Below are 23,367 nucleotides of genomic sequence, written 5' to 3'. Positions count from 1 at the left end.
ATTAGTTTAAAGATATAAAACATAGAAAACATAATGACTAAAAGTTGACTTAAATGTCAGGAATTTTCATCAACTGAAACGTTTTGAATTTTTGTTGACTAAAACTAGACTAAAACTATTAAGGATAAAAATGACTTAAACTACTAAGCATTTTTGTCTAAAGGATAAGACTAAATCTAAAATAGTGGTCAAAATGAACACTTTTTAATTGGCAGTAACGTTCAACATTCAAAAGTTGCAATTTGATTGACAGAGAATGTATTGTATAATTTCCATCTTAAAATGGGATGATTATATTGGATACTAACTGCTTAAAGTGTATTATGAGGATTTGTGACCCGCCACATGTCTTTGAAACGAAGGCTTTCTGTTACAAATTTATATTCTGGAAGTTCAAGCCTTGGTAACCCTGAGCTCCTCCAGAGCCACACAAGTAGTGATGTCCAAATAAAGCCTTGTGAAACATTGTCTGCATTTTTGGAGACCACCAGATGGCACTCTTTGCTCAACACTGTTGAAAGCACACTGAATTGCAATTCATTGAGCATTTTTCTTTTAACAAACGGCGTCATCTAGTGGGCTCAGAAATTTTTAAAAAATGGTTCACGAGGCCTCTGCGTTGGAGACTCCTCAGCTCTTATTGGTTGTTTTTGTGCAGCTGTGGTAAATTCAAATAAATACTATCAGAATCACTATGAGACGGAGGGACTTTTTTCCCCCCACAGATGATCTGTCTCACGTACTACTGTCAGATATTGTGAGAGTGCCACAAAAACAAGTTTATATAACATTACCAACTACACCTTTAAACCATGTTGACATACATTAGCACAAGACATGGAAGAATGGAGTTTTACGGATGATTTAATACTGCTATAGAAATACATTTTACATGAAGGACACCATTAGAGAAAGAATAATGAGCTACAACAGTGGAATAGTGAATGGACACACCCTTTTCATAAACAGATGCCTTGAAAGAATAAAGGACTAGCATTGGTCTGATTTCTTATTATTTAAATTGCTGTTCCACGTAAAGTGAACAATGTTTACATGGCTTGGCTATTATAACTCCATCAGATCCCCACTGCAACCCCTGCACAACTCAACATAAAGTGCAAAAGTTTTACAATGTGCTATAATAAATTCAGCAAGACAGCTTGTCTGCTTTTCACTGCTGTTGGAGTCTAGCTCAGGGAAGCTAATATACATGTAGGGGCATAAATGAGTACATGTGAGCAGTATAATACAATATATGCAAGTCTCCAGCAGTTGATAGTTTAACCGACACAACTTTATTTTCAAAGCGGGAGAGTTTTGACAGCGTCAGTCAATCAGCTGGAGTAGCTCTTCAGCAGCACATAAAATAATTAAGACACCACACTTCATCTGATAATGCTCATTCTCCAATCTCTGTCTTAAAGGAAAGGAAACACTCAATATATGTAGTGTACATACATTGTGTCAGCTATTGACAACAGCACTCTCTCAGTAATTGAAAAGTTTACATTTGTAACGCCCAGGCCACACTGCCTGCAGAGCAGTGCGTGTGTGTCACAGAACCTCTTTTATTTGTTTTTGGTGCCTATGTTAACAAGTAAGCATGTACGTACGTAAGCATGTAAGCATCTTTGTTCAGTGGAGAACAGCAGTCTTGTCTCCTTTTTTCCGTGTAACATGCAGTTTCAGCAAAAATATAAAGTGAAAATGGTGTTTTAATAATCATATTATTATAATTATACCGTACAGTTTACTACAGTTTTAATGTCTTTATCAGTCACAGTTGGATAAATATAATCTTTTTAACTCAACGTTCCCTATTTCCGTTTTAAAATAAAAGGTTTTTTACAATGTTTCTGTCGACAGAATCCCTTCATTTGTTGATAAAAGGTGAAGTGAAATATGTGCTGACAAGGCAGTGGCTTTCAGGTTCCATAAATTAGTAGAGTACTGTCTTTTAATTGTGGAAGGCAGAGCAGCAGGCAGCTCTGCAGCAGCAACACTGTCTGTGTGGAATCCTGAACACCATACACATGAGAGCTGCAGCAGTTCAGCGAGGTAGCTGTCACAAGCTACTCACACAGGCAGTGTGGCCCAGATGTAAGCATTTTACTGTATGTATTAGTGGGTGTTCTGGTGCATCCACTGAAACGCTAAAATCAACATCACCTGAAACAAAGGATTTGATTTACATAGAACTGTATACTGTCAGAAGTGCTTTCAACTAAAATATCATTACATAACAACAGAAATAAATTAAGATCTACTACTAGCAGGGATATATCACAGATTCCCTAGGCATGTTATAGAATGATTGATCCAGTAATAAAGTTTTCTTAAATGAATAGAAGTTAAAAAAAAACAGCTATGTTGTGTCATGTACAAAAAGAGCTACAGTACATACATCATGTGATCCAAATGAAGTGTTGACTGTAAACTGCTACAGCTAATATAAACCAAATGCACCAGCAATGACACATGCAGTCCTGTTCTTTTTGTCTGTCCACTACTGATTTAAATTTCAATTTTGTTCAGTATCATGTGTTGAAATGCATTCAAATCATCTAACAGTATTTTAAGATACAGGCTGATTGTGAGTTTCCGGAGTTTTCTGCTGTGTCTTTGTTTAGATCCATATCTTGAGGCCGTTTCTCAGCATGTTTAGTAGGCTAGTGTCCGATATTTGAGTCCTCTTTAATTAGACCAGAGCACTCTAGGGCCAGAAAGGTGAAAACCAGACACTTCTGTAATACCCCTTTTACACCAAATCAGTTCTCGTTCTTGAACCGGTTCTGTTCAGGTTTTTGGAACCTTGGTCCACCAGTATTGAGAGGCAACACTGTCATCGAGGTTGGATGGTGTTGCACAATGCACAGCAGACGTAGACAGTAGTGATAGCCAAATGAAGCCTCATGAAGCATTTTCTTTATTTTATGAGCCCACTAGACAGCGCTCTCGGGTTTAAAGAAAGAGGCTCAAAGGATGGCAATTCAGTGTGCTTTCAACCATTTGTTGAACAAAAAGCATCATCTAGCAGGCTTATAAAACAAAGACAATGCTTCATGAGGCTTCATTTGGCCATCACCAGTAGTTAGTGGTAACAAGATGGTGGATCTCATTGATTACCCGTGAGCTTTGTTCTATTATTACAGATATTTGTTTTTATCCAATAAACAAGCATGGACTATAGGGCTGCCCCCTTAAAGTTGGAGATTCGAACCATCAGTCAGAGACCCCTGAATCGACTGAGATTGCTTCATGTCAAGCAGTCTTTTTTTTTTTACTAGTCAGTGTGTTGTTCAGTGTACTTCTGGGGGAGTTTTGGCCCCCAGATTTTGCTACAGAGTGAGCGCCCTTTGCTTTCACGCTACTCTTTGTTACAGGTAGCTGGGGATGCAGCAACAGAGATGAGGAGAGACTCTGCATCATAAGGCTCTGAGATAACATTATCTCTTTTCTTCTGCTGAGAAGTGGTGAGTTTACAGCTCACTGCAACTTAACGCGACACAGTCTCTGGCTTTTGTGTAATATCTAGTGTCAGCAAAAAATGTTTCAGATCCCCCATCTGCGCAGTTAACTTGGTAACTATATTACATTGAATGCAGCTGTCACTGTGCTTCCCGCTGAGCCTGCTCGCTGAACTGTTCAAACGAAAGGGACAGGAACCCGAATGGAACCAGTTCCATGTTGGTGGAAAAGGGGTACAAGAGGCCACAGTGAGCAGGTTTACATTGCAGCCAAAGGCACCATTAATATGACTACTTTACCAATAAGGCTTATTTATCATCGTTTTACTTGTAATTCCCACATGTGAGGACCTAATTCAAAGTCATCATTTCTGCTGACTGGCTCTGGCTTATATGCTAGGATACTGGCTGTAATACCCAAATACAATACACAGCATAAATTTAAAACACCATGGATTAATATGACAAAAAAATACATTTTTCCTATGGAGGTTTACATAAAGAGAAATATGAATGCCATCATTACAATAGATGGTACTGAAGCATGAGGCTAAAAGTGGAGAGTGCGAAGAGTTTAGGAGAGGACACAGCCTGTGTCCTTCTGAGGCTTCAGATCTGGCTCCTTCACTGGTTTCACCTCCTCCTCCTTGGGTTTGGCCTACAACAGTCACACAGATGTGAAACAACACAGCGTCAGAAGCAGATGGAAATTATTAATCCGGTTTTCTTCAGAGTAAAGACTTGATAAGGTGTTTGTGAGTGCTATATCCCAGCCTATGTTTCAATAAAGGTGGGGAGCTGCAGTACCTTGTCATTTTTGGCTCCCTTGGTCAGGTCAAAGGTGGCATAGACTTCAGCAGTGCACTGCTCACTGAGAGGCGGCAGCTCAAAGGGGATTGGCTCAGCCAGGCCGTAACTCGCCTTCAGCTCCAGCTGAGGCGCCTCAGCTGGGACCTTGTGGAAGTATCTGAGGAAATATGTCCAGTGTTAACATTAGAAAAAGTTAAAGGCTTTGTTATGATTGGCTGAGCCATGTTTGAAGTCACTGTAAAATACTCTGCACCAATTGTAACTATTGAGACACAGAGCTCAAGAGAGCTACTGCTAACTGCAGCCTGAATCATCCACCATTTGCCAGGACAAATATGGTCAGAATTACGCAATGCAGTCATTTCATGAATGCACAAAAACTCAAAAAGATGCCGTGAAGGAAACAAAGAACATTCAAGGATTTATGTTTGAGCAGCAGGGGATCAACGGTGTGTCCTGTCACTTTGCTGTTGGCCAATAAACCATTCACCAATGATCTAACCAACTTAAGCTAGCCTACATGTTTTTAGTTGTAGATTATTACACTCACTTTTCCCTCACTATGTTGTCCATTGCCAGCAAGCTTGTGGAAAATGAGCACAACATGATGGGGACTTTATATTTCTAACTCCTAATGTTATGGATACTAGAGCCCATAGAGGTTAACTTATATCGCTCCATGTTGCCGCAATTTTGTAAAACAGACGGCACTTTCCACTGCAGCAAGAACTACATTGCTTGGAGAAAGAATGATCATTCATTCATTCATTTTCCGTATACTCTTATTCTGTTAGGGGTTGCAGGGGGGCTGGAGCTTATCCCAGCTGACATTGGGTGAGAGGCGGGGTACACCCTGGATAGGCAGAATGATTGTTATCAACAAATTGTTGCATTTTTTTTCTGGGGGTTTATTTTATGAAACATTGCCAGGTACATAACAGAGTTATAATAGCAATAAGCCAATTGACGCCGTGGTTTACACTGGTTTTAGAATGGTCATGGGGGTTTCACGCGCAGACCACACTGCCTGCATGAGCAGTACGTGACGGTTACCTCGCTGATCTCCTGCGGCTTGCATAGGTGCAGTGTTCACACAGACAGTGTTGCTGCTGCAGAGCTGCCTGCTAATATAACTACAGTATTTCCACAGTTAAATGCTGATACTTCACTCATTTATGGAGCTGTGCAAGCCACTGCATTGTCAACATGGTCATGCAAATATTTCACACTATCCTCTATCAAAAAACGAAGGGATTTTGTTGACAGAAACATTGTCAGAGTGTTTTTATTTTGAAACTGAAACAGGAAAGGTGGAGTAGAAAAAAAAATTCCATGTCAGTGACAGATAAAGACATTGAAACTGTAGTGAAAGTTTGTATATTTTCAATATGATTAAAAGACAATTTTCACTGTCTATTTTTGCTGAAAATCGCATGCGTCACACAGAAAAAAATAGGCGAAACTTTTATTCTGTGGATGTTCCACAGCTGAGGCGCATCTGAGCAGCGCTGCTCATGTTGGCAGTGTGGCTGCTCTAACTTGGAAACACAAGCACTGAAAACAAAAGGTTCTGCAACACATATGCACTGCTTATGCTGGCAATTTGGCCCAGGCTTTAAACTCTGCCCCATGTTGTGCCTATCAACGCCCCTTGGCCATTCTAAAGTCACTGTAAACCATAGCCTCTCATGGTTTATTGCTTAAATTTCAGAGTGGACAACTTAGAAAAAATGTAGATTTTAGTTTTGATCATTTCGATCGCTTCTTGAGGCTTTAGGCTTACCTAGCTCTATTTAGCAACCAAAAATGTTCCAACTGGGGGATACAATATGTACATCCAACTAAAAAGTGTGCACACCACTAACTTTTATCGAAAATGTTGTGAAAATGAAGCTGCTCCACCTAAAATGCTCCCACTTAACAATAACTGTGTTTCACACATTGTCAGAGATAAAGATGTTTCCATTTAAGAACAACAGCGTATGTACAGTATACTGTCTACATTCAAGTGTGTATGTGTCTGCCCTGACTGACTCACATGAAGCCATTTTCTCTCTGACACTTCTCCAGCGTGTTTTTAATGAGGCCGCCCAGTTTGAGGAAGAACAGCTGCTCTGATGGTTTGGCTGTGGTTCCTGGGCCTTTGGTCTGACGATACTCTTTACACAGTGCCTCGGCACGGGAGTAACCTAAACAGAGAAGCCTTCAAGTTAATAAATAACAAATCCAGGCAGTGAAGCAAGGGAAGCGACAAAGCTCTTCATTTCATGATGAGATGATGCAGCAACACACAGGAAACAAACACAGGAAACACCTGTGTAATGATACCCTATATGCAAAAATTCATTAAGTGTCAACTGCATGTTACATAACCTAGAGCTGAGCAGTATATTCAGGTTATATCATTATTGTAATATTAGAGTAGATATTTTCTTGGATTTCAAATATGGTAATGTGTTGTGTTTTCCTGGTTTTAAAGCTTACAGTACAGTGATGCCATTTTCTGAATTTAGACTGTTTCAGCTGTTCTATTCTTTGCCTTTAATCATGTAGTGATTATATCCACATTACTTATGATTATTCGTCAGAAATCTCATTGTGTCAAAAATTTCAGAAAGCACCAACAGTCAAACCATTGCAATGTTGATATTTAGGTATTTGGTGAAAAATATGATTTGATATTTTATTTTCTCCATATCACCTGAACCCAAGTGAGCACACAATATATTCTCTAAGCACTAACAGTAATATTACTGCATAATCTAAACTCTACCCTGCTTTATTGTGTAAGTCGATCTTGCATAATGGACTTGAAATAAAGATTACATGCATAATATTCTGTCATTGTTTTTCAGGCCATGGACCTCTTAGCTGAAAGAGAAGTGGAGCAGGGGCCCACTACTGTGTATACTGAATTGAACTGCACTGGATTTTAAACCGGGCAGACTGAGGTTGTAAAGCAGAGAGCCACATCAGCCTTTAGGCTATAGCCTTAAACTGTACATGCTTTTCAGGTGGCTAAGTTGTTGCAAAAGGCAAAATATGCTGCATTCATGTTAACATGTATTTTCAGACGTATTTGAATATTTGAAAAGGAAAAAAAAAATTAACAAGACACGATGAGTGTATTAAAATTAGGGCTGCACAGTTTTTGCTAAAAATGTGAATCACAATTTTTTCCCCCCTAAGAATTGAGATCTCCATTCTTTCACACAACACTGATTTTTCCTCAACAAAAACATTTATTGAACTCGTAGATGCTCAAGTGAAAAACATGTCTGCTTGTTGTTGAGATAGCCCTTTAACAGATGACACTAACATAAGACATATCAAGGTGCTGGACTTAAACTTGAAAGTCTCTTGTAACAAAAAAAAACCCTTTTTGTCTCTTTTTGTGCCTAGTTTAGAACATCAAAGTGATGAACTGAAATGCTTAGTTACAGGTGTAGAATAAATAACATACACAGACCATTATGACGCGCTTGTCTTGAGTTAAGTCGCTGTAAAACAGTTGATGTTTCATTTTACTATAAATTCTTCACAATAAGAGTCCCAAATTGTTTTATCATTTAATAGCTTCTATTGTGAAGCAGCCACACCAGTAAATATTGAGTTTTCATCTGCAGTGATTTAACACAAATCCTATTCATCTGAAAGTGAACATGAAATGGTAAAATGCAGCAGATATCTGAACACAGGATAGAAACTAAACTTCAATCCACAGAGATTCAGTTCAAAGCTACAAAAGTTCTTAACATATAGACACTTTGAAAACTCATGTCTACTTCACAGACATGAGCTGAGCCACAATACACACTTGTTGGAGGGAGAGGAGCCTGTCAATTTCAGCTCAACTAGTTTGGGGTTGATATGTGTCTATCTTTGGTTTTAGGTGGATTACAACGATAAATTATACTTATCTGGAAGATTTTACTTCCCTTACAGTAAAGTAATAAGAGGTTGTTAACTCAAGTAACGTCGCCTGTGATGGTCACATTTCTCTCTCTCTTTGCCCCTGTGACGAGCAACAGGAAAACACAGTAAAGGCTCTCACACTGATCTAAAGTGAAACGAGTGCACATACAGTAGGTAAAAAACATAAACAGAATATTCTGTTTTGTTTGGGGGGTGGGGGATCCCATTGAGAGAGGAAACACTTGATAGTAACTGGGAATGTTCTGCAGCAAATAAGCCACATCTGAATGCAGCATGACATGAATGTATAGGGAAATGGGAGTGAGTGAATCACCATTATGTAGAAATTAGATTGCACAAATGTATGAATCGAGATTATGATTTTATTTTTTATGATTAATTGTGCAGCCCTAATTAAAATCAGCCTAAAAGAATAACAACATACTTTTTACTAATGTGTTTGGTGACAAAGAAACAATGACAGGTTCATTGTTTCTTTGCTTCTTTGCTTGAAGCTGAATTATTGGCTGAAGGTAACTTGATGAACAGATACATAAAAAACATGTACAAATACATGAATACAATATGTGGTTAAAAGCAAAATTTTTAGGTGCGACAATGGATGACACAAATGTTGAATCCAAGACACAGATATACATACACTTTTCTGCCTCCTGCAGAGATCTTATAGCCTCACCACACTTGTCACTTGCCAGCAGTGTCTGTCCATGATAGCAGTATGCCTGTAAACACAATGAATGAGTACAATCAGGAGCCTTATTTGTCTTTCTTTTCTTTTGTAAAGACAGCAGATTCCATCCAAGGTTCTTTTACAGGGACAAAAGTCTGCTAAACTGCATTATGATATGCATGAACTTACATAAGCCATGTAAAAGTGCTGCTTCAGCTGAAGGTACTTCCTCCATTTGCTACTGCACTCTGGCTCCAAGGTGTTCAATGTGTGGTCTGCAGACAGAAATACTGACCTTTAATAGTCTTTTATAGAAGAGTTATAGCTTTAGCACTCTCTTGGTGACTGACCAACGGTCACATTACTACCATAGCTGTCACATGGTGTGTTAGAGTGGTGCAGCTGCAAAAGGCACCACGCTTTGCAAGGGCCTTTTATTACATCCAACATACTTCCTGTCAGTTTTACACAAATGCAGCAGTTTTTGGTTTGTATACTAAAAGATATGATTAGCAAAGGCACTGCAACAAAGTGATGCACTCTGAGCATGTGTTACTCTTAGGACATGGCACAGGACCTGATCCAGGAAGCAACTGCAGCACCCCAAACATAACATGACACTGGTGCCAAACTAAAAGGTGCCATTGTGACTGAAAGGAAAACTTTGTAAAAACTAATTTTCTTTGGTTTTAAGTAAAAATTATCAAATGAGACCACCCTATTATATTGCAGTTGGGTATACATAATACCGTTGAAAAGTTTTGTGGGTTTAACAAAGTGCAGTTAGAAATATACTAGGCTGGATTTTCCTGTATAGACTCAATGTTTCGACTCATACAGTCTCAGTCATCATGTGTATTTATCTCTGCCTGGATTTTCTTATTTTTTTCTTATTTTCTGTGTTTAGGACATTTATGGGAGTGTACTGCACTCATGCACACTGGTTCTGAATGTGGGCTTTAGCAGGCAGCCACTCTCTCCTCTTCCTGGTACTGCGCATCGCCACTGAATCTTTTAGTGGTACGCAGTACTGGACCGTACCAGCTTACTTTCAAGCACTTGCTTCCCCCATCCTTTCACGTGTAGGTATGCCATGTGTAGTTCTACCTCCTTGTCACCCCCTCGCTCTGAATGTAGGCATGGACTGTAACGCTATATGGCGTATACTGCCCCCATCAGTTCCAGAAGAGTCATAGCACCGATTCTTACGCTGGTATCGCTTCTTCCGGTTTTTCAAAAAAATGAGTATCGCCGTTTTTTTCATCATGGAATCGAAAGGTATCGTGAGTATCGGTTCTCATGACATCACTAGTTCTTAAGACATCCCATTCACAAGAATGACACAGAATCAAGGACACAGTGACTTTGACCTTTGACCAACAAAATCTAATCAGTTCAAAGCCTAAGTCCAAGTGAACGTATGCACCAAATGTGAGGAAATTTCCTCAGGGTGTTGTTGAGATATTGTGTTAACAAGAATGGGATGGACAGATGGAAGGACAAACCACAGACGTAATGCCTCTGGCTACAGCTATCGCTGGCACGGAAGCATTAAAAAAACACACCCTTAAACCTTTACACCAAATTTTGAAATGTTTTACCTCAATGTTAACCATAATGCAAGTGCATTGCATTTCTACAGACTTGTGCTTCACAACTGATCTTGACCTGGGATGGCCACAGGATATATATGTCAGTGATAAGGACCTCCCGTGTCGAGTTCGCACAGAGCCTCGCATCCCTCCCATGACAGCTCTGATTATTACACAGTATTTTACACAAAACTGACATGAAGTATGAAAAATAATGGCTAAATGTAAATACTTTAATAAATCTTTTCAAAATCGCAAGTGCCAAAATACTGACCAGCTTTCTGATAGAAGTTTGCCGTCTCAAATGCCAGTGCTGCGATGAGTGTGGCGTTGTGCTTTAGTTCAATCGCTCTGGCAATTGTCACTATAAAAAAGAGAAATAGATGGTGAATACCTAAAATATGGATACAAATGAATACATTTTGGAAATGATAAGCAATCATTATTGATGTAATATTTATCATGGTGATGAGTATCTGCTGTCACTGGACTCAGATGTTGGTCAGCTGCTGCTTCAATTAGTTAGTTAGTTAGTTTGTGTTATAGTGTGACTTTGGTGAATCTGAACTAACCCATATAAAGGTCACACAATACCACAAACAAAACAAACTTAAAGCTGCAAGCAGCGATGAACGGGGCCGTCACACCTCTGCACAACTCAGGTGTGCTGGCAGGACGCCGGCTGACGCAACAGTTCATTTCTGTTAAAGTCAGGCACAGCACTCAGTGAGATGGCATATCCTTCATGAAGTGTGGGGGCTGTAATGGCCTATTTCACATTTTGTACGATTTCCTCTCTCCACTACAGGGCGCTGGAGAACACACTAATGATATGTCATGTTTTTGTACATCGAATATAAAATACAGCATTTAAATTTCAGGTAAATCAAAAGATAAGTGTCTGATAAGACGTACTTCTTGTCACCACTAGGTGGCGCTATGACTATCGAGGAATATGGTTGTATAGATGTGTTCAGGGCGGGACTATTATGAATCCTGTGAAGTTTGGTGGAGATTGGACCATTTACTCAAAGTTACAGCAATTTTGTGTTTCATGGCAAGACATCAAAATTCAGTGCTCCACAGCAGGCGTGCCCTTCAACATGAGGCACATCTTGTAATAATTTTTGATCACAACGTAGTCAAGCTCACACAAACCAAGTTTGAAGCCAAACCTATAAAACGGGCATTGTGTAGGAATTTCTCCCATCTAGTGCTGAGATTGTATATTGCATTCAAACGGATAGCGCACTCTAGCGCCTCACTGTTTCAAACGCGTATTGCAACAACGGTAGCTGCTGTGTACCAAAAAGCTATGATAACGTTGATGAAACCATGTCATCCGATACTTCATAGAGTATTCATTCAGGCTCCTACACAGACACACGCGACGCGAGTTGACAAACCCCCTCCTCACCATGCTGGCTGTGTTTACAATGTAGGACTGTTGGGGCGGGTGTAAATCGAAACAAACCAATCACTCCTTGTCTTTTGACGACTGACAAGTGGCTCAACCTCACACACCTCATCCCTCTCCTTGCAACACTGCTGTTAGTGACCAGCGCCGCTAACAGCACTAACAGCGGCTAACAGCTGTTAGCGGCTAACAGCTGTTAGCAGCTTCAGCAGCTCTCTCCACCTGGGAAAGGCTACCCCGATGTTGACCCTCGTTTTTTTTTTAAATCGCCGGTCACGTTGCCTTTTTGCCTTTTTTTTTAAATGCACCAGCACGTGTGAGTAGCCCGCTTGCTGCTGCTTTTCGTCACACTACCTGCAGGCGGAAACCGGAAACCGACAAGTGAAAACACAACAGGCGATTCCGTATTTCTCAAGTATGTCCCTGTACGTACCTGTATTTTCAAGATGGCGCACGTACATGATGAGACACCGGTCGCAATGTATATGTAAATGAGAATTTCGGAGCTTACAGACATACTTAGATACGCTGATGGAGGTAAATACACGTGCTAGGACACACTTTTGACTGCAAAATTTGTTTGTCTCAAAGAACAACTGAAATTGTTACACATAGTGCCTTTAAATCTGTAGAAGTTCTTTAAAATACATCATGTTGGAAACACCAAAAATGACCACAGAATTTAAAATTGCTTCCTGTTGGGTTTGAGCAATAGGTCCAAGAGACTTTTTTGTGCATCTGGGCATGATACATGTGTGACCATTTATTGTGCATGTTGGTGAAACATGCTGCAGAGGCTGCTCTATAAAGGCCATCTATGAAACTTATATCACATGTCCAGGTCTTGACTATGAAGCTGCCTGTCGAGTGTCAGACAGATTGAACCAAGTACACTTAAGTTAATGTCAACTGCTGTGTTTTGGCAAAACTTCGACCTTCGCCCCGCCCTCTTGGCAACACTGTTTGAGGAAAACTCAGTTTCCACAATAAAGCATCATCAACATCTTATGGCTTTTTTGACCAGGTTTTAGGTGGATCTGGTCAACTCTGTAGGAGATGTACATCAAAGTATAAAACATGTAATTTCCTGTTTCCAGTAGGAGGCGCTATAACTATCATCAATTACTGACTTAAGGTGCTGACACACCGTACCTACTTCAAAGAACTAGCGGCGACGAAAGCCAACTGCTGCATCGTCTACGTCGCCTCACATTGCCCTGTGTCAGTTGCATTTAAACATACTACAAAGACTACATCCGACGGCCAAGTAGCACGTACGTTCTGTGCCTGCGTGAGAGGAAGTAACGCAAAAAGGGAAACCGGAAGTCCAAGGAATACATGAGATAAACAAAGTAGCGGAGTGAGAGAGTGGTACATCCTGTCAGCCGAGGGGTTTCCTATCTGTGCAGCCGAGCACCGCAGCACCTCCACGGACTATTACATCCAGACGGTCCCGGTGTTTCCTCTGCAGGCTCCACTTCACTCAGCTGCCCGACAAACCCGCTGCTTCTTCCCACTTTAACCTGAATACCAAACCGGGGCTCGATCCAAACAGAGAGCCGTGGCTAGCTGGGAGGCTAGCGGAGGCTAACTGGCTGTGCTTCCTTCCTGTCATGCTGCAGCTAACGCTCCACTAGCCTCACAGCTAGCCCCAGTTTGTTATTCAGGTTAAAGTGGGAAGAAGCAGCCCAGTTTGTTATTCAGGTTAAAGTGGGAAGAAGCAGCGGGTCTGTCGGGTAGCTGAGTGAAGTGGAGCCTGAGGAGGAAGCACCGGTTAGCCCTGGTTAGCCCCGGTTTCACTACAGGCAGATTCACTCGCTACAGTGGCGAGGAAATTAAACCTAAACAGCCAATCAGAGTGATCTCTCTCACCGACAAGCTCCCCCGCCGATTCAACATGCTCAATCTGCCGAAAAGCTGCCGACGCCAAGGCACACACCGCAAAAACTAGGGCGACAGACGCTCACCCACAGCCCAACTTTGACCAACAGCCAACCGTCAGCTTGGTGTGTCAAGCTGCTCAGGGCTGGACTGTCATCAATCCTGTGAAGTTTGTGGAAGATTGGACCATGTATGCTGGAGTTATAAACTACTTCCTGTTTTACACTATACATAGACACCTAAGTTTGACGCCTTGCCACAGTCACACGGATTGACAAAAACTCTTGTAATAAAGGTCTTCCAGTGGGACAGACCAACGTTTGAAGTCGATCAGATAAAATCTCTAGGACTAGTTCATTAAAGAACAACCCCTGGAAATGGCCAAAAATGGACCAAAATTGCACAGTAAATTCAAAATGGCTGACTTCCTGTTCGGTTTAGAGCATGGGTCCAAGAGACTTTTTTGTACGTCTCTTGTACGTGTTACATGTGCATATTATTGTTCATATATGTGGATTAAACTACCTTCAGGGGCTGTTTCTTCTAAATTTTGTAGGGGGGCACTACTGAGCCATTTTTTAACAACCAAGCATGCAATGCTTAAATATAGCATTTTTTCACCATTTCTGATATGTCTGCAAAGTTTCATGAGTTTTGAGTATGTTAAGTCCCTCCCAAAGGAAATTTATTTCAGTTAAGAAGAAGAAGAAGAATTCCTTGCATTTCAATAGGGTCCTCGCACCACATGGTGCTCGGGCCCTAATAACTCTTTGAGGCTGTGGTAGACCAGTCCTGTGTTCAGTGATGTTAAATCACTAGTTTTCTCAATGGAGTCTGGCTTTGAAGAGAGCGATAGAACGACTTAATATTTCCAGTTGGAAATCACTGTCTGACACTAAGGTAAAGCATTAAATATATTTTCAATACAACATACACTAAAACTGATAATGATTTTTTTTAGTTACATCTTGTATAGCAGCAGTGTATTGCTGAGCTTCCATTGTGGGACTCCAGCCTGCTTCTCCAAATTGGGGGTGTGCTGACAGACATCTGCTGTTTGTAATACACTGTCTATGGATAGGTACCCCATACTAACCCACTTCAAAAAATTGGAACTATCCCTTTAATATTCAGATTGTATTATTTCAGGTTATAATATGATGTGTAAGATAAAATGTGTTGCCTCTTAAGGGGACATTCTGTCTTGAATGTAGATCTGTTAGAGCACACAGATATTGTCACTATCATGTCACAATGCTACAGTAAGCAACAAAGCAACAGCAACGCAACATGCAACTCAGACAGTATAAGTATGAAATATTTTTTGGGGATTTTTGGATAAGAGACACAGATATAATAACAGAAACAAGGTGTATTAATCTAATAGAAATGTGTCTGACACGCAAAGAGCATGCCTGGTGCAGGCTAGTTATGGCTAATAAGTACAGGTCTATACACATGTAGCGTTATGGTAGCTAGAGCAGAGTTGAAGCCTGAAGCAACTGTACCTTCTTGTGCCTCTGCTTGGCACTGGATGATATATGCATCAGTGGCTCTGGGCTCCAGATCTCGGCCCTTTTCGGCTGGGGTGATGAGACGAGGGATGTGGACTTCCTGTGGCAAAAGGAATTTATTGTTTTAAAAATCAGCTTTTAAGTTATTAATGTATTGTTTATCTATGCATTTCTTTGCTTTTGTGTTTAAGAGACTGTATTGATCTGACTGAGGCTTGTGTACTGCCAACAGAAGGAACAAGATCAGCTGCCATCTCTGGTTCTTTATTAAAATGCTCATTTTTCAAATTTTTATATTCTTTTTTAATTAAAAAAAGTACAGCAAAATTTGAAAACCTCTGCTTTAAACCAATACGTTATTTGCAAAATGGCACATTGGGGTCACTAAAAGGGAGTTTATCAACATATACTTTATTAAGGGTTTTCTCTGGAAAAAGTGCAATAACAGGAGCTTATGAAAGCACCCAATATTAATTCAGAGGCCTAATTATTCACATAAAACAGATACTAGTGAACAGTCAATTTAGTTCTTAAGTATACCACAGAAATAACTCATATCAGGAAATATTAAGAGCAAGACTGGGGGTGAGTTGCCATCACAGCACCAAACATCCAAGTCCCACAGCTCCAGAATAATATATGGAGAAGCCTGTCTGTAGCTGTAGCTCACCTTGAGGGTTTTGAATATACCAGCAGCAACTTTCAGGCTCCGGTGAACATCTTTCGCTTCAGCCTCTGTTATGCTATTGAACAGGAAATCATGACAGTAACAGACATTTAGTATAGTAACAAAGCAGTGTACAATTTTAAGGATTACTCAGTGTTTGACTGATGCTACATAAATTAATATAACAAAAAAACACAAAAAAAACACATACTTTTCTTTCCCCGCTAGTCTCGAGGCAAACTTGGTGTACCAGAGGGCTACATTGAAGGCCATGGAGACCAGTTCAAAGACTGCATCCTGCTGGGCACTGGAGGAGAGTATGGAAAGATGGCAGGTTATGCAGACTGCTAGAAGCACACAAGTCAACAATGCTAACATTACAAAAGGAGCAGCACCTACAAGACACAGCTTACTGTAGATGTAGGTTCTGCAGGCTAACGACTATGATCAGAAAGTCAGCAGGTCCTATCTTACACCCGGCGCAAAGCGGCACACAGCATAGTGAAACTGTATATATCTGAGTGGTTGAATTCATGTTACACCCAAAACACACCTATGATTGATTATGGGACTAAAGACAGCCCCTTTGCTCCTTGTGCCTTACTTTTGCCCAGATACTGTCTGATACTGATACTGGACACACATTCTTGCCATCCACTTTACACCATGTGCTGTAGATTGTTCAAACAGGACCCTCTTTATGTCTCATAGGACTTTGTGGTAAAAATGTCATGAGCTGGGTTATGTATAGTCTTCACTGCTGTGAGGTATTTAACACGGGATTAGATCCAATGAGATAATAGATAACACTAGGGGTGGGGGCAAAAATTGATACAGCATAGTATCACAATATTTTGCGTGGCAATACTATACTGACAGATGAATGCCAAATATTAATTTTTTTATCATATAAATAATAATAATATCACATAAATATTGCAAATACAAATTAAGCCCTTGGCAGCCTATTAGAATCAGAGACTCAATTGCTTTTTCAGTCCACTAGATACATTTTGTTGTAGAAAAATGTCTGAATTGAAATGAACACACCAAAAACTTTATTTTATTAGATAAAACTGATGTTGACAAATTTGATTCCCAACCCCACTAGTAAGATGTGTCTACATAGGCAGGTTCACAACATGTGGACATTCTGCTTGACTCACATACAGGGATACACGGATGGGTGAAATAATACATCATTAATTAGGATAATTTTCATGACATTGTGTAAAATGTGAACGTAGCAGAGATCAAAGCAGAGCTGCACACTTAAATACAAGGGGTAGTGTAACTTCATTTATTATTTCAGATGCTAAAAGTTTTGTTCTTTTTCCTCTGTCAAGTTTATAACTACAGATCTTTAACTAAAGTTTTGTTTCTTAAATGTCACAGTATATATTTGCTGCAGTGACATTACTGCCCTTACTGCATTACTCTCAGCACACATCCGCTTGCTTCTCCAATTTGTCAAATTCACCAAGTAAATAGCAGTGTGCCTGGTCCAGGCGCAACTGGCTTTTAAAGGGAATGGGAGATGACACTGGTTGGTTGGTTGAATTTATGTTACACCCAAAACACACCTTATGACAACTCAAGGACTAAAACCAACTGCCCAGATTATGCGCTGCTTAACAAGCAAAAGTGGAGTTGAACATGGTCTAACTACACTTAAGACCATGCACTTAAGATGGTTTTAATAAGGACTCTCTTTATGTCTTATTTTCGTTTGTGGTAAAAATGTGATGAGGTAAATAGAGCTGGGTTATGTGTAGTTTTCATTGCTGTGAGGACCGTCACACAGGATTAGACACAGTAAACAACACCGATGTTCAATGTTTATCTGTGTGTTCACTAGATTGCCTCTCAAGTCATGAGTAAGTATGTTTTTGATGTGTTTCCCAGTTGTTAGTAATCACTTCTGACCAGAAATTCTCATTCAGTATTCCTTCATACTTGCAGCCATGGGCAGTGCTTCAAATATAAATGAAACACCTTTCAAAAAGGTGTGAAAGGCGTCCTGAATAAACACTTTAAACTGTTTACTCTGCCCATCCTTAAAAGTGCAACCCATCCACATGACAGTGCCACGCAACCATGAACACTAAATTAAATGCTTCTAATGAGACCTAAACTATTCAGTTACCTTGGTGTGTTTCCTTGTAAGGTGTCAGTCCACTTGAAGTTCTGGATAAACCTCATCTTGTTCTCCTGTGTAGTTCCATCCAAGGAGATGATAAAGCCTATTGTATCATGAACCAATATTTAAAAAAAGAGAGGCAGTAGTCAGTCAGGTCCAAAGAAACATTTAAAAATAAAATGAATTCAATAGTAGAAGGCAAACATGCAGAAACACATTTTACAATAATTATCAACATAAGTATGTATGCAAAGTACTTTTATAAAATCAGTGATTTTCGTCAATGATATGCCAAGACCTTGCTCAATAATGTAAAGTATTAGCACACTTATGTGGCTTTTAACTCTTTAACATCAAGTTTTTCTTTTAATTTCGCTTTAAAGGGAAACTGTGTTTTTCCAACCTGGATCCTATTTTACCATGTTTTCTATCTATGGCCCTTTTTTACAAAGAGGTCACACTACAGAGCCGCTACAAAGTCCCTTCTCTTCCTTTCCTCTCTGAGTTAGCCACTAACTGCTATCATTTTTAAATCTTTCGCAGTGGGTCGCGCACATAACACGTCTTCAAAATGTCACACCCGTCCCGTCCATGGTCCCATCCTGCCGGCTGCTCTGTTTACACAGATACGTTTTCAGCACTCTACTTCACATGGTGGCTTAAAGGCAGCATAACGGTGCAATATTCCCACTTTAAACAGGCAGTGTATTTCTGAACTTGGTCCAGTATCGCAAGGGAGCTCTGTAGCCAGCAACAGCAAAATAGACTGTAGTATCGCCACTCTGGGCAGGTGTGCCCCATCAATTTAAGTCCACTACGTCCAAGTGTTTGTTTTAGCTACTGACAGGCTCAGATTGTTGAGTGTCTGACAACATTACAGAAAGGATCCCTACAGAGAAATTAAACGTTTTCCTCTCACTTATTCTGTTCTGTTTTGTGTCCAAGTCTCGCTAATGAGAAGTCTCGTTCTGAAATCTTGCAGCCTTTTTCACACTATGAATCAGATAAATATTCAGCCATGACACTAAAAATCTTCTAGATAAGATATGCTTTATATACTCAAACACAACAAAATAATTAGCACTCCTCTCTGCATCTTTCACTTGCATTTCCACCGTTCTCTTCCTGAAACAAGTCACCTCTCGTAAGATTAAAGAACAAGACCTTTCATTAGCAAGGCTTCGACATAAAACAGAGTTGTAAGACACTCATAATAACAATCTGATACGGTCAATGGCAAAAACAAGCACTTTAAGTGGAAGTACATTGACGGTATAGTTACATGCAGCGAATGGTTACATTTTGGTCTGTTTCATTGCTGCAACCTGCAGCGCTCTCTCTCAGTACTGGATCAATTTCAAACATTGTTATTATTAATCACATTAATCACAGACACAAAAACATGGGGAAATAGGGTCCAGGTCGGAAAAAAATGCAGTTCCCCCAGTATCATAAAAGTTGGAAACACTTTCTTTTTCCTCCATGTCTGATAGCACCATATGCAGCATATTCTCTATCCTAAACTCTTTATTGAACCAATGTGATGTTTACACTGGGACTCTATGTTTTTATGGCTGCACCATTCCATCAGATGGACATAATCAAATGTCTCACAAGTCAGTTTAGACACATTTCCTGGTATCTTGGGAAATGTTGGGATCTCTACCAGAATTAAAATACAGTTCTGTTATTTTGAAAAGTGTTTGACCCAACAATAAGAGTTTAATTTGCATTTAACAGGAGAACCACAATATTTAAAAAAACAACAAAACAAAACAAAAAAAACAACACTAAAAAACACTGTTGGTATCAGTGATTTGGCTTTTGTGGGGTCCCGAAGGGGTCTATCCTAGGCCCCCTCTTATTTACCATATACATGCTCAGGCAAATCATGCTTAAACATAATATTGATTTTAATTGCTATGTAGACTATATGCTACTGTGTGTCCCATTAAAGCCGGAAGCCTGTTTCTTGTTTTATGTCCTACTTAACTGAAATCAAGAGTTGGATGTCCAAAAATGTCCTGCAGCTGAATGACTCAAAAATAATAGAAATATCTAGACAATCAACACAGTTTCAAGGTGGACACCCAAGACTCATGTCACCAATTCAGTATCCGACCAAATGTCTCCCCTTCTGTTCCTGAGTTATGACTTTAAGTAATGGCCAGAAAAAGTGTTTTTGAAGAACAGTATGATGTTACAGTGAAGTTGACCTTTGACCCTTTTTCATATACAATGTCATCATTTCATCATTTTATCCTATTAAGACATTTCTGTGAAATTTTGCCATACAAAACATTTTTTGTGAGGTCACAGTAACCTTGACCTTTTACCGTCGACAACCACATTCTTATCAGTTTATCGCTAAGTCCCTGAAGGTGTTCTTGAGATGTCGTGTTCATTATAATGAGACAGATGAGGTCTTTGACCTTTGACCACCAAAATCTAATCATTTCTTCCTTAAGTCCAAGTAGACAGTTGTGCCATTGAAATTGAAAGGCATTCTTGAGCTATCATGCTCACAAAAATAGAATGGACAGATGGACAACCCAAAAACACAATGCCTCTGGCCACGGCTAACGCCAGCACGGAGGCATGGAAGAGGCCCATCAACTGGGTGTCATATTTGACTTTGCGTTGTCTTTTGATACCCAGGTAACTAAAATGGTGCAGTCCTGCTTTGTCCGACCAAGACATTTAACAAAGATCCTGTCATTTCTTGCCTCTGCAGATTTAGAAAAAGTGATGCTTTATTTCCTCCAGACTTGATTACTGCAATGCACTTTAGTCTGGCATCTAGAGACAAAATATCCAGAGACTCCAACTCATACAAAACACTGCTGCCAGGCTTTTATCTCATACTAACAGAAGCTTGCTGCCCTTCACTGGCTACCTGTGAGTTTTAGAATTGATTTTAAGGTTTTACTCCTTGTTGGTAAAGCCTTAAATGGCCAGGCTCCTGCCTATATCGATGATCAGTTAATTCCATCTGAGCCTGAATGCTGTCTAAGATCCTCCCACAAGGTTCTACTGGTGGTTCTTAAATGTCAACTTGCCACTAAAGGGGCCCAAGTTTTTGCTGTCCACAGCCCTTAACTGTGGAACTCCCTACTTGATAATCGTGGGCTGACAAACTCAGTGACCTGTTTTAAATCCCTTCATAGAACTCATTTATCATTTGGTTGTTTCATAACTGATGGTATTTACTGTTACTTTATATATTATTTTAAACTGTTTTCTGTCTCCTACATGTTTTATAGATTCATTGTGTTTATTTTGTAAAGCACTTTGTAACTTTGTTTTGAAATGTGTGATATCAATTTTAAAAAAAATAGTTTCCAGGGGTAAGCACCTTAAAAGAACAGAGAAAAGAATAGATAGGATTACACATTAAGATTCTGGAGTGTAAACACACCTTGGAGGAGGGAGAAGTATGCATCTGTGGCATTTTTCATTATCTCAGGGTTGCACGTGACATCAGTGAACATCTCCAGCAGTCTGGCCCTGGTAGTCCTCAGGTCACTGAATGTGTCAGACAAACAGCATCAACTGATGCCTCTAAAAAAATATGCTGATAATAACAGTATTCAGAGTGATTACATCCAACAAGGCACTGCCATCTTGTAAAGCAAAAGGCTGACAGTGCAAACAATAGTAGCATGTCCCAGAACACTGAATCATCATTAGGGGGGGGTAAGGAGACAAGACAAAACAGTGCACTGCGATATTATTGTCCGTGATAATGGTCACACAGTCTCAGTCCAGTTTGATAACAGTGTTTTCAGTGTAATAAATGGAGATAAGACGTACTTGCATATCTTGTTGGCAGCGGGGCTCCCTGCCACTCCATAAAAATTAAAGGACACGGGCGCTGTTGCCTTCAGTGGGTTTCTGTGAAACCAATGAGCCATCCTGTGGATGAGTACACACCTTAGGAAGGTGAAAAATACAGAATGACAAGCAGTTAATAAATACGTTGTATTTCTGATATTAACACGTTCTGAGTGGCGTACCATGTAGTTTTTATTTTTTAGTGATGTAGTCATTATTAAGTGGGCAGCATTAGCTATCTTAGCATGTGTGTCATCTTGGCTAACGTCATCTTAACAATATGGTAGAACGCTAGACCTCGCTAGCCGCCGTGTTAGCACTCTCACAAGACACTGTTTGCCCGTTCACAAAGTTACCTCGCTGAAACATTGATACAACGCCTCTCGCGTTACTTAAGGCTGCTATGAATTGTGTTTCTACCATCAATTATGTGTCTTGTGGACAAAAGTCCATTACGTAAGCTACGGAGAGCAACGGCTAGCAGCTAACAGTGGCTACATCTGGAAACGTAAACATGACTAATTAAATCTATGTGACAACTGATTTATTATGTGGCCAGATGAACTGAAAGAATCCATATAAATATAGTTTAAGTGTTAGTGTTTACCTGTCGCCCCGGCGCTTTAGATTTGAGGTTGGGTGGTCCTTATGGAAAGTCTGACAGACAGACAACAACTTACTTCCGGAAATAAACACGGAGTAGAAGCTGACCAATAGAAGCGCACGGTTCAATCACATGACGTGTGTCCGGAAAATATCTCAGATCTCCGATCAGCCTCTCTTTTGTTCACGGTTCAGTGGATCAAAAGGCTGTAAACATACCATGATGTGATTATTTTTGACAGCAGTCAGACGTGTCACTGGTATTCTGTCTGGAATCACTATTAAAGGCAATGCCCTCAGTTATTTAAGTTTAGTTTAATGTGCTGTTTAACTGTTGACTTTTAGAAGAATTTCTGAACTACTAAAATGATGGATGACTGAAAATCTGACAGACATCCAAATATTCCAATTGTGCATGTCTAAAGACAACTTTTAGGAGCAGCTCACTTATTGACACCATTTATCATCATGAAAACATAAATTATCAGCCTCAGTTGACTGAGTAATTATCAATTATCTATCAACATGATACCGGTCATTTACAGTCAGTCTCTTGTTTGTCACTGCTTTGGCAGATGCTCTGGTACTTTCTCCCAGCAAAGGACTGTGAGCACAAGCAACAGGATGCTGACTGCAGTTCACTTAATGGCCTCAGACAAGTATGTCTCTAATAATAAGCATTAGACATTAGCTGGGGTTTTTTGTGATAACTCCCTCTGTGCTGTTTGCTACTTGCATTGGCTTCAAAGCTGCATTTAGTGTAACTATTAAAAAAAAATCGAGTTACTTGTGGTGGACGTAAGGTCACGCATTTTCCCCCAGTCACTCAGGGATGC

General features: G+C 40.0%; 1 protein-coding gene across 2 annotated transcripts; it reads right to left on the bottom strand.

Annotated features, from left to right (window-relative positions):
* Positions 1 to 846: 846 nt before the first annotated feature.
* On the bottom strand, positions 847 to 22,619 carry brox (BRO1 domain and CAAX motif containing). Of its 2 annotated transcripts, none has more exons than XM_050058507.1 (13): positions 22,536 to 22,619; positions 21,908 to 22,027; positions 21,513 to 21,619; positions 18,101 to 18,197; positions 16,166 to 16,261; positions 15,958 to 16,030; positions 15,282 to 15,387; positions 10,750 to 10,839; positions 9,073 to 9,158; positions 8,854 to 8,935; positions 6,316 to 6,466; positions 4,275 to 4,434; positions 847 to 4,125 (listed from the first exon to the last, which is right to left on the bottom strand). In XM_050058507.1, the coding sequence occupies exons 2-13, from the start codon at positions 22,006 to 22,008 to the stop codon at positions 4,042 to 4,044; spliced, it is 1,233 nt and encodes a 410-aa protein (XP_049914464.1). In that variant the 5' UTR covers positions 22,009 to 22,027; positions 22,536 to 22,619; the 3' UTR covers positions 847 to 4,041. The 2 variants fall into 2 exon arrangements, with proteins under 2 accessions (XP_049914464.1, XP_049914465.1); XM_050058508.1 differs by having other exon boundaries at positions 21,908 to 22,009; positions 22,536 to 22,607.
* Between the last annotated feature and the right edge of the window lie 748 nt (positions 22,620 to 23,367).

This window comes from Epinephelus moara, chromosome 12, assembly GCF_006386435.1.
Source record: "Epinephelus moara isolate mb chromosome 12, YSFRI_EMoa_1.0, whole genome shotgun sequence".
In the NCBI taxonomy this organism is placed as follows: Eukaryota; Metazoa; Chordata; class Actinopteri; order Perciformes; family Serranidae; genus Epinephelus; species Epinephelus moara.
Note: the sequence above shows the minus strand (reverse complement) of the source record. Positions and strands in the feature narration are given on the sequence as shown.

Coding starts and splice junctions, on each gene's coding strand:
- brox (XM_050058507.1), bottom strand. CDS start 22,008: ATGGCTCATTGGTTTCACAGAAACCCACTGAAGGCAACAGCGCCCGTG. Junction 21,620..21,907: donor GCTGCCAACAAGATATGCAA/GTACGTCTTATC, acceptor TGACACATTCAG/TGACCTGAGGACTACCAGGG. Junction 16,262..18,100: donor TTACAAGGAAACACACCAAG/GTAACTGAATAG, acceptor ACTCTCCTCCAG/TGCCCAGCAGGATGCAGTCT.